Raw genomic sequence first — 11,629 nt, 5'->3', positions numbered from 1 at the left:
GCAAAGCCTGGGGAAGATGATCTGTCACTGCCTGTTCTTCCAGTGAGCTGGGGATGAAATCTGGGCATGATGTCTGGAGAGCTGCTCTCCACAGCCCATTTCTTGTCACACTTGTGGGAACCAGAAAAATCAGAAAAACAGAAACTCCCACAGACACTGAAGGGTTTGATCTGCAGCCTTGGGAGAAGCTTGGATTGATGCAGAAATCCAATACACAGATATTAGGCAGAAAAATCATAAACTCATATTTCTGTAGTTGTAAGAATATGCCTGAAGTGAGAAACTGCACTGATAGATGGTGAAGGGTTTCTAATGTAGGGTGGGGCTGTATGGAATAAGCTGAGAGTTTAGAATTATAACAGAAGCAGATCTGTGCCTGTGAGACAGAAACCCATTGGACAAAATATCCTCAGTGCAGCAGAAGTGAGTAAAGGTGATAGGTCAGAAAAGCAAAACAAACCCTGTGGCAGCTGTCCATTGGGTTAGAAAGTTCTAGACTGCCTTGTAACAAAGAACTTGTGATTCCTCCTGAGCTATGGCTGAATGCCTGCTCCTCTGAAATCCCAGGGCCTCTGAGACTGATGTTTGTCTGAGCAATGAATCCTTCTTAGCCTGAAAATTACAGGTGGTGACAATAATAATAACACTGAGCCCTTACGTGTGTTCTGGCAGGTTCACACCAAAGAAGTTGACAAGATGGGTCTCAGCTGCTCGAGTTTTAAGATCACTTTCTTTTCCAGCATCAGCAACCCAGTGACTTCAAATCTGGGAAGGAATTAGAAGGAAAAGCCTGCCTATCACCACAAAGACAGAAGAATTGCCCTAACCCAGAAACTGAACCCCAGCCCCAGAGGGATGTTTGATATTTAACTGTGTCATTTTTTCAGTCACCAAGGTCCATCCTCACCTCAGTTGTTCTCACCAGCCACGGCCCATTGGGGTAGGAGAGTGAATTCCAGCTTGTTTCCTTCAAGGAAAAAGTCCTGCCATGCTGCTTCACTCCCAAAAATAAATTTAAATATGGTCAGACTGATACGAGGCGTATCTTTGACATTTTTTCAATCTTTCCCCAAACTCTTTCAACATTTAAGCAGACAGCTCATCAATGACATTCTGCATAAATGCTCCACGGTTCAAAGTAATTTTTCATGATGAATCTTTAAAGTGCCAGACTCTCTGATAAGTTAAATTTTGATTTTCTTTATATGACAAATGGTTAATAGTTGTCTTAGAGCCTTTCTGCATGATGATTTTTATCTCTCTTTTATTACGGTAATAATAACATCTAATATACTCTCTCATATCTGTCTTGTTCTTTCTTAAGGTCAAAATTATATCCAGAGTTAAAAGCAGCAAGAGATTTCTCCCTTTCTTCCTCTTGGTGTTTTCAGGGAATAAATTACCACATACAGGCAAATAATAGCAAATTAGGAAACCTAAATGTGATATCCATACTTTAATATGTGCTGGGCAATCAGAAACCCGAGGGTTGGGATGTCATTACAGCGAGGAGTTTCCAGGCTTGCAAGTTAATTAGGTGCTTTTACTTCAGGCTATTTAATTGCCTTCCTTGCCTATGATCTGTGAAGAAGAAGAAGAAGAAGAAGAAGAGAAGAAGAAGAAGAAGAAGATGATGATGAAGATGATGAAGAAGATGAAGATGATGAAGAAGAAGATGAAGAAGATGAAGAAGAAGAAGAAGAAGAATATGAAGAAGATGAAGATGAAGATGAAGATGAAGATGAAGATGAAGAATATGAAGAAGAAGAAGAATATGAAGAAGAATATGAAGAAGACTATGAAGAAGAAGATGAAGAAGAAGAAGAAGAAGAATATGAAGAACATGAAGATGAAGATGAAGATGAAGAAGAATATAAAGAACATGAAGATGAAGATGAAGATGAAGATGAAGATGAAGATGAAGATGAAGATGAAGATGAAGATGAAGATGAAGATGAAGATGAAGAAGAAGAAGAAGAATATGAAGAAGAAGATGAAGAATATGAAGAAGAATCTGAAGAAGAAGAATCTGAAGAATATGAAGAAGAAGAAGAAGAGGAAGAATAAGAGGAAGAAGAAGAAGAAGAAGAAGAATATGAAGAATATGAAGACGAAAGTGTTAATTCCTCTTCTTGTCTTTGGGCAGATTTCGTTGGTGGTGTTTTATGGGATTTGTTCCCTTCAGGTTCACTAGTGGGAACCTCAAACCTTCAGAGGCAGAGATGGATTTTAGGGAGCAGAGGAGCAGCAGGTGACACGTCCTGCTCCTTGGAAGGTGCCACTCCAGGAGTGGAGATGGGGATGGGATGGGATTGGGTGGGATGGGATGGGGATGCACCTCCCACAACCTCAAGGTAGCATCAGCCCAACCCCAGGGCCCAGCACAGGTTTATAAATTAATTAACTTATTTATTATCAACTGATTTATTTAGACACAGCTGGATTTGAGTAGCTACATTTCCTAACGGATGGGTTCTCTTTATGGCAATGATATCACAGTTAAAAGGAGTTTAATTCTTCAGTAAATGTCAAAATAAAAGTAATTTATTCAGTAAATCTAGGGGAATCTGGTTTCTAGTTTGAACTACAATCACAACTGGCCAAATTGAGTTTGGCTGCTCCAAACGGTGATTGCTGAGCTCAGGGATGGTTCTCACAGCCCAGAAACAAGAAATCATCACTGGAAATTTATGTCTAAAGCTTCCAGAGGTAGATACAAGTTAGAGAGCAAAGTAAGGGGAAAAAAAATTGTGATGGATTCGGGAATTCTTCATGTCCTCTCCCTCAGCCTTTCCAGCTGTTGAAACCACCCTTTTCTGTCCCAAAACTCGTCCCAAATCCATCAGTCATGACTGCTTAGTCAAGCTGGCTCAATGAAGGCACTTCCTTATTGTTCAGACATGGAAACTGAGTAGAAATTATTTTTCTAAAGTCACAGACTGAATTACTCAGCCATGACTGGCCAGAGCATTCCCAACTCCCCAACTTGCCCCTCAATCCCCACACAAAGCATCACTCTTCCCACCCTTTGAACCCTTTGATCATTTCTCTTTCTGTAATGTTAGCCAAGAAAAATAGTAAAGAAATGCACAAATTATCTTCTCACAGCGTCATGAATCCCTGCTCTCCAGAAAGAAATAAAATTAATGACAACACATTAATTATGGTGCAGGCTGGCACCCCTAGAGTTGTTCCCATTGTTCACTTTTTACTGAAAAAAAGACATTTTCTGCCACATTTCCAGTTCCTGTCAGCATAAAAATTAATGTGCCTGGCAATGGCCCCCTCAGATCCTTATTTCCTGACAGAGATCACTGGGGTCACCCTCTGTTCTCTCCAAAACAAAGCCACCTTTAAAGTTCAGAGATGAGTTCAGCATTGCAGAGTCTTCTGTGGGCTGAGCTGGCCACATCAGCCCTCCAGTGACAGAACTCCTGAAAGGCAGCTGGACAATCCACATTTTCCAGGCTTGCCCTGGATTTAGGTGATTCAGGCGACCTGGTCCCATTGTTTTGTGCATGCAGATCCCTCCAGCTGGAGTGTGGCCTGTCAGGGACTGGCTAAATCATAAAGAATGGGATTTTTCCAGCAGCCAATTTTTCTTGCATCCCTTATTTTTGATAAAAGGGGATGAAGGTCTGTGGGAGCAGGACAGCAGCCCTCTGGAAGATGCCCTGCCCAAAGACAAATGCCAAAGCACTAAATGAGTTACTCTCATTCCTGCACAATAAATGAAAGGGAAGAGCCTGATTTCCCAAGCTCCACACAGAGTTCTGCTGGCTTAAAGACAACCTTGCTCATCCCAGGTTACCAAGGCAGGAACATATTTGATTATGTAGGAAAATGTTAACAGAAACAGATCTCAAAAACCAAACAAAGGTAAATCTGAATTCGTTTGGGGTTTTTGCTTTCCTGAAAGATTGTTTGGGTGGGGATATGAGCAGGGCAGAGCTCTGCCCTGGGACAAAACACCTCCATCCCCACAGCTGTGTGCAGATGCAGAATGGATTCATGGAATTATGGAATCATGGGATCACAGACTGGTTTGGACTGAAGGGACCTTAAAGGTCATCCCATTCCACCCCCTGCCATGGGCAGGGACACCTCCCACTGTCCCAGGCTGCTCCCAGCCCCAGTGTCCAGCCTGGCCTTGGGCACTGCCAGGGATCCAGGGGCAGCCCCAGCTGCTCTGGGAATTCCATGCACTCAGGACCTGGTTGTGATTCTGTCACCAGCCAGGAATCATTCCCAGCCCTTCCCTTTTCCATGGCTAAAGAAAGTGAAGTTCTGCTCCTTGGGGAGTCCTGGAGAGACCTGGAGAGTGTTTGGGATGGAAAATTTGCAGGACAGCTGGCATGGCTGAAATGCCAGCAGCCAGCAGTGACACAGGACCATGCCCAGCTGCAGTGTCACCACGGTGCCACCCTGAGCTTGCTCCCATCTGACAGTTATTAATCATTACCAAGGGTAATAAATATCCAGCACACTCCTGAGGCATTTTCCATGGCTGCTAGGATCCCATGGCTCCTAGGATTCCAGAGTTCCTTAGACTTCATGGTTCATGGGTTCCACGGTTCCTAGGATTCCATGGTTCCTAGGATTTCATTGTTCCTGGTTTCCATGGATCCTGGGTTCCATGGTTCCTGGGTTCCATGGTTCCTGGGTTCCATGGTTCCTAGGATTCCATGGTTCCTGGTTTCCATGGATCCTGGGTTCCATGGTTCCTGGTTTCCATGGATCCTGGGTTCCATGGTTCCTGGTTTCCATGGTTCCTGGGTTCCATGGTTCCTGGTTTCCATGGATTCTGGGTTCCATGGTTCCTGGTTTCCATGGTTCCTGAGTTCCATGGATCCTGGGTTCCATGGTTCCTAGGATTCCATGGTTCCTGGGTTCCATGGTTCCTAGGATTTCATGGTTCCTGGTTTCCATGGTTCCTGGGTTCCATAGTTCCTGGGTTCCATGGTTCCTAGATTCCATGGTTCCTGGGTTCCATGGTTCCTAGGATTCCATGGTTCCCAGGATTCCATGGTTCCTGGGTTCAATGGTTCCTGGGTTCCATGGTTCCTAGGATTCCATGATTCCTTGGTTCCATGGTTCTTTGTTCCATGGTTCCCACTTAGCAAACTTGAGATGACCCCAAAAGAACTCAAGTGTTTAAGAGACTTTAAAAACCAGGATGAGTTAAACTTTTCAGCCTGGACAAACACAGGCAGGAATGTGTTTGATCTCCTTGGATCAGCCAGAAATCATCCCGAAAAACCTGCTGTCCCACCAGCACGGCTCCGTGCTGGGCTCACTTTACCCCACGAGCTCAGGGAGGGCATCACAGAGGTGATGACACCAAACCACCCCGTTGCAGGGTTAAAAACGATCTCCTGAGCTATGATATTTAACAGGAAAATATTAGAAAACATCCACAGAGTGATTTATTATAATTAATATACAGCTTTGACTGTAAAAGGCATTGCAGAGACACTCTGCCACATTTTCAAGCCAAGGGCACAGTTTGCTACACTCAGGGGACACAGCCACAAGTAGAACTCACACATGTGTAACTCATCAGGGGACCTTTCCTCCACACCATATTTACATATTTCACATCAAATTACCTTTTCCTTGTTCTATTTTTTTTTTTCCAACAGGAAATTAAAAAAAAAAAATCCCAGATTTCCCAGATTTGGCACATTTCATCATCTGGGTGTTGCCTACCTAAGGCAATTAATTGAGGCACAGGGAGAGGTGCTGATACCCTGCCTTAGAGTGATTTCCCAAGATTCTTCTGGATATGAGATGAGACATCCCCAGAGACTATTTCCTGCCAAAGTCATTTTAAATAACTTTATTAAAATGCCGGTGGAAGTTACAAGTGGGGCCTGATCCTTTCACCAGTGGCCCTCCGTGTCACTGGAAACCTGAAATGAAGTGTACTTTAAATTTGTATTTAAATTACCAGTTGCCTTCAAGTAAATGTGATTTGGGATGGGAAAGCAGAGGAATGCCTCGTGCCTGGCAGAGAGGAGGGATTTTGGGAATACTCCGTCCTCCCCGCGGGCTGCGGGCACGCATCTCCTCAAAGCACGGGATTATCTTTGGCTGAATCAAAGAGCAGCTTGATTAAAACCTGGAGCCTGACAAAGGAGGGAAATTAAGCAAATGAAAACATTCATTTCGAGACAAAACTTTGCGCCGGTGTGACTCTGGGGACAAAGCCCTTCCCGAGCGCTGCCGTCTGCTCCGCTCGGAAAGCGACACCTGGGGACTCTGCCAGAGGTGGCTTCGCCAGAGAAAAGCATCAAAAGGAACTGAAAGCAACGACTGGAACATCAGATCTCAAACCCTGGGCCGGCCTTTGGGACACTTGCTCAGGACTTTGCCCTTCGGAAGGAAGTTTTTTTAATTCCCGCTCCGACGCCGTTGCGGAAGGACCTTTTGTGGAGAGGGGACTCCAGGAGAGGCTTCCCAAGGGGCAGCTCCTCACCCCTGCCCACCTGGGACAGGCAGCTGCTCAGCAGCACCAGGCATGAATCCCATCTCCCATGCAGCTGGCAGGTCAGGTAAAAAGGGTTGGTGCTCTGGAGATGAAAGGCAAACAAACAAACAAACAAACAAACAAACAAGGAGGGGGAAAAAAAAAAGAGATAAGAGGAGGTAAAATTATGGATTTGTGTATTTGCCAGGACTTGTTCAGGATACAGAGCAAAGTAGAAACACAAAAGCGATTTATGCTCTGAATGACAGGGATGAGCTGTTATTTTCTAAGGGTTTATCATGATCAAAATCAGATTTTTTTCTTTTTTTTTTTAATACATTTCTGGTCTAAAATACTGATACAATTATGTTTAGGGTATGATATGAATTGTTTTCTGTGATGCTGACCAGCTGTGACATAGTTTCCTTGGAACAACACAGGTGTTTATTGCTGGAAAATGAGATTTTTTCAGGGAAAAATGAAATACCAGCTTTGTATAACCTGTGTGAACTTCTGAGGCTTAGATTACAGGTAAGAGAAAACAAAAATACCTGTAAAGCTAAAATTTGGAGGGTGCTTTCCAGTAGTTATGACCAATCCTGGAAGTAGTTCTAAGTTTAATAATGACAAAATAGTAATGGGAATTTTAAAAAGTCTGCATAAAAGTCCAGGCTTGGACAAAAACCCAGGGTTTTGCACACATTCCTTTTACTTGCACTCCATAGGAAAAAAAATGCCAACTACATAAAAATTTCACATATTTCAACAGCTCTTAAAATAAACTGCATTTAATTACTGCTGAATTATAAAATAAAACCATTTCCTGGCATGTCTGTGGTTGCTCTGTGTGTATTTCATCATATCCTGATTTCCCAGCTGATTTTCCATCTTAAAGTCATATTCTGTAATCTCTAAAAATTCCATGCAAAGCCATAGGATTAACACTAGGAATTGCTGGTAAAACTTAATTAGGGTTTGCTTTAATTCAGTGTTTTAGTGCTCTTCTTTAATACTGGTTATTAAGTTAATTTTTTTGTTTGTTTAATGACTTTTTCTGCCACCAACTGCCACTGACAAGGCGCTTCCCAGGCTGAATTTTCTCCCTAACAATAAAAAACACTTTTTGCAAGAAAAAAATCCATAAAAACAAAAAAAACGGGCCCAGAGAAATTCTCCTTTTGAATTTTTAGCTGCTCTTTCACTAGATTTCCTGAACAAATAACTTTTATTTTGACATTTATTGAAGCAATTAAAGTCCTTTTACCATGATGTCATTGCCATAAAGAGAACCCATCCATTAGGAAATGTGGCTACTCAGATCCAGCTGTGTCTAAATAAATCAGCTGATTTTAAATAAGTTAATTAATTGATAAACTCACTAGCAATAAATGAAATTAACACAAATATATCTATGTAATTGCACCTCTTTGAGATAAGCAAGGAATTCAGATTAAATGGAGATATTTGTGATTTTCTCTCTTCCATCCAGGATTTGAGCTCCCCACACTCCACATTAAACAGGCACTGAGTTGCTCACATGATTATTTCAGAGGCTTGCATATTTTATTAATAACACCAGGAAAAATTAGGCAATGCTCCAGGAAAATGAGGTAAAAATATTGAACCAATCGCTTTAATACAAGAAAGTCCTTTCATTTTATAAAAAATACAAAACACAGCAGCAAAGAAGCAACCAAGCAAGCAAAATTCAGGTAAATAAAGAAGTAATTTAAGAGGAATGGAACAGATCTGGGAGTAATTAGAGAATGGGACTTACCATGGAAGGGCCAACTGGGAAACCCGAGCACACCAATGTCATGGAGATCCACAGGATGAAAACCAAGTTCCACCTGCACAGACTTCAAAGAAAAGCTGAGATTAATGAAAATTTGGGCCAAAACCGAGCAAAATATGAACAGAGAGCATCCTGTGCACCAAGATGGCTTTACCTGCTCATTTTTTACCCAGCACTGTGTGTGAGAACATGCAGCTCCACATCCAAATTCCTCACATATCCTTTCAGCTCTTCCTCAGGTGACCATTTTATACCAGAGTTCAGGAGGGAAAATGTCATCAAAGCTGATTTTATTCTGACTAATTGCTCCTTGTTTGGCCTTTTCTTCTTGTTAAATGGGAAAATGGCAAGAACAAGCTCAGCTGCCATCAGCAGCCCCGGGGATTTCATTTAAAGTGTCCCATTAAATGTCTCTCAAGTGGTTTTATTGTTACCTCTGTGTCATCACTGCAAGCCTGGTCAGAGGTCTAAAGATTTCAAAAATCCATCTCAAGAGTTTGTTACCACTTCCAATATATCAGGTGGAGACCTTGCAAAGCCTGGCAGCAAGGGAGAAACATTAAAAGTGCATTTTAAGTAGAAAAATCCTCCAAGAGTCTTATTGTACTCAAAACAGCCCCATACAAAGAATAATATTTTTTTTTGTGTCTTTCTCCCCCAACATTATTTTTTTACGTGCTTAGTTCTATATACACCAAATGAATTTTGATTTCTGACAATTAAAATTCTTTGGACATTAATTTCTACTATGCAGCCATATCTCAGGCCACACTGAATTTAGCCAATCCAAACTTCTATAGGATTAATAAACTCTGTTAATCTCATTAATAAACTCTGTTAATCTCATTAATAAACTCTGTTAATCTCCAGCAGCACAGCGAATGTTTCATGTCTAAAAGCATCATTTGTTGCTGCAACAAATTTAATGGTGCAGTATTTTAGGGGATTCTGTGGTTTATTTACCCAGAGTGGTGTGAAAGTGCTGAATCCCACAAGGTCTGGGAATGCTGGGCTGCACAGGGAATGCTGAAAAACATTAAGTTCCATTTATTTTTTCCGAGAATGAGCACCACATCTACAAAAACATGCTGGGTCAGTGCTTGGACTCGCTGATCCGAGAGCTTTTCCATCTTTAACCATTCCAGGGTTCTGAAGAAGACACTGAGGATCATTTTTTGACAGGCACAGAGTGTCAGACATGCACACAGTGAGGCACAAACCCTAAATGTTGCATTTCCTTTGGTGTTTCCACTGCAGAATCCACAGAGAAGGGCTCCAAGGAACCTTGGTGTGAGTCTTTGGGGAGACTGAGCTGTTATAAATGATGCCAAATGTCACTGCAATATTTCAGGTCATTTGGCAATCTGGAAGGTCTTTTCCAACCATCCATTCCATGATGCTGGGATTCAGTCTCCTGATAAAGTGCATTGCATTCCAGGAGCCAGAGAACTGTGAGGAGAAACCCAGTGCATGGAAGAACCTTCAGGAGTTTTAAACAAACATTCCTGATGTGATCTCAGCCTGTGGTTGACCATTTCTCCCTCCTCATGGTGGTGCTGATCACCTCGTGGTTGACAAAATCCAACTACTCTGAAATGACTTTCCAAAAAGAAAAAGTGATTTTAAAAGAATTGTGGTTGCTGGTGAAGCTCCCCAGGATTCTGCAGGGCCACGAGGGCTGAAATGAGGATGAAATTCACCTCATTTAAAGCCTGCAGCTTTAAACCCTTTATAAACCCATCAGCAGAACAGGTGACTATTTGCATTTCCAGCCTCATTCAGAGAGCAAATCCTCTCTTTGAATGGAACCTCCCATTCCCACTCATCCAGCACCTCCAAGTCCAAGGATAAGAGGATTAGGTCGTGTTCCTGCTGCTCAGAAAAGCACTTTGGGCTGGATTCTGCCTGGGCACAGCTTAGCTCAGCTCTCATTGTGTCTGCATTTAGTCCAGCTCTGTTTCACTCTGAAATTAACCTTCACACAACACTTTTTGTGGAAGGTGAGGGGCCAGAACAGGCTGGTGATAAAACTCAGGGTTTCCAGGTTCAGCCTGAGACTCTCTGGGTAAGCTCTGGTGCATTAATTTTTAAAATTAGGAGTTGTTTGATCTCCTGTTGGGCCTGATCAGTCCCTCCTATCCTCACCTTTCTCCCATCCCTCTAAAAGAGAGGTTTTGACCAGGTGAGAAATCACAAACTGCTTTGGAACTGAAGAACAACAGGATCATGGAACAGTTTGGGTTGGAAAATCCCTCTGAGACTGAGTCCAACCATTGCCCAGCACTGCCCAGGCCACCACTGCCCCACGTGCCACATCCACAGGGCTTTAAATCTCTCCAGGGATTGGCACTCCACCCCTGCCAGGGCTGGACAGCCCTTTTTGGGAAGAGATGTTCCCAATATCCAGCCTGAACCTCCCCTGATGTGCAGAGGGTACCAAGGCAGGAGTCACTGAGACATCACCACAGGGCCCAAGGGCTTTGCCCACCCCTCAGACACACCCAAAAACATTTCCTGAACATTCAAACCCTCCCATTTGCTCCTCCCTCTTTGGAGGTTATTTTTCCCAGCTTTTCAGGATGCAGTTTAACACAACACACCTGTGATTTGCATGCATGAAGCACAGATGGAGATTTAGCTCCATTCCAGATATTCCCACTTCAGGTCTGGAGGAATCAGGTTGAACAGAACAAGTGGCAATTGACATTTCTGTCTCCTGCTCTGTCTGCAGAGGCTCTGCTCCCAGGCTGGGCTCACTGGCAGCTATCAGAGGTCAAATGAATCATTAGGAACCACAATAAAAGCTCCCAGCACCCATAAAATTTGTATTTCCTCAGAATAAATCAGCAGCAGTATCAGCAACAAAATCACCTTTTCCTTCCTGCCTGCCTTGTTGGAGGGATGCTCTATTGAACCTCAGTGCTTTCCTTTGGTTTTCCCCCAAAAATCACATGGAACAACACAAAACTCACAGCTGAGCCTGTCAAACCTCACAAGTTTTTCAGGTTAATAAGCCTGTAAGCTTTAGAACATATTTCCTTCTTCCAGCCCACTAGTCAATCCAAAGTGTTTTAATCTGGCATTGTGGGACTTTGCTAAGGGATCAAACAAAAAATGAATGAACACACCTCACCTGTCCATTGTCATAGCCCCAAAGGCTGTAAAACCACAGCTCCTGATAGAGGCAAGGCTCAAAATCTTGTTTCCTTCTGGGTTGCTCCCAGTGAAACCTCAGCATGGCTTTGCTGGAGAAAGCTGCTGGGATATTTTGTTCCAAACTCAATTTTTTTGTTTTTTTTTTTTCTTGCTTTAAAGAATATCAAGAAAGCCAAGAGCCAGTGTGGTTTGCTTTCAGCCCACTGCAA

At 42.8% G+C, this 11,629-nt stretch overlaps 1 protein-coding gene across 1 annotated transcript; it reads right to left on the bottom strand.

Annotated features, from left to right (window-relative positions):
* Window positions 1–5,515: 5,515 nt before the first annotated feature.
* NPS (neuropeptide S) lies at window positions 5,516–11,023 on the bottom strand. The gene is made up of 3 exons (XM_059850789.1): window positions 10,865–11,023; window positions 8,247–8,328; window positions 5,516–6,572 (listed from the first exon to the last, which is right to left on the bottom strand). The coding sequence occupies exons 1-3, from the start codon at window positions 10,969–10,971 to the stop codon at window positions 6,363–6,365; spliced, it is 399 nt and encodes a 132-aa protein (XP_059706772.1). The 5' UTR covers window positions 10,972–11,023; the 3' UTR covers window positions 5,516–6,362.
* Window positions 11,024–11,629: the final 606 nt, after the last annotated feature.

Source organism: Haemorhous mexicanus, chromosome 7 (assembly GCF_027477595.1).
Source record: "Haemorhous mexicanus isolate bHaeMex1 chromosome 7, bHaeMex1.pri, whole genome shotgun sequence".
Taxonomy (NCBI): Eukaryota; Metazoa; Chordata; class Aves; order Passeriformes; family Fringillidae; genus Haemorhous; species Haemorhous mexicanus.
This window is presented reverse-complemented; position numbering and strand designations above follow the sequence as displayed.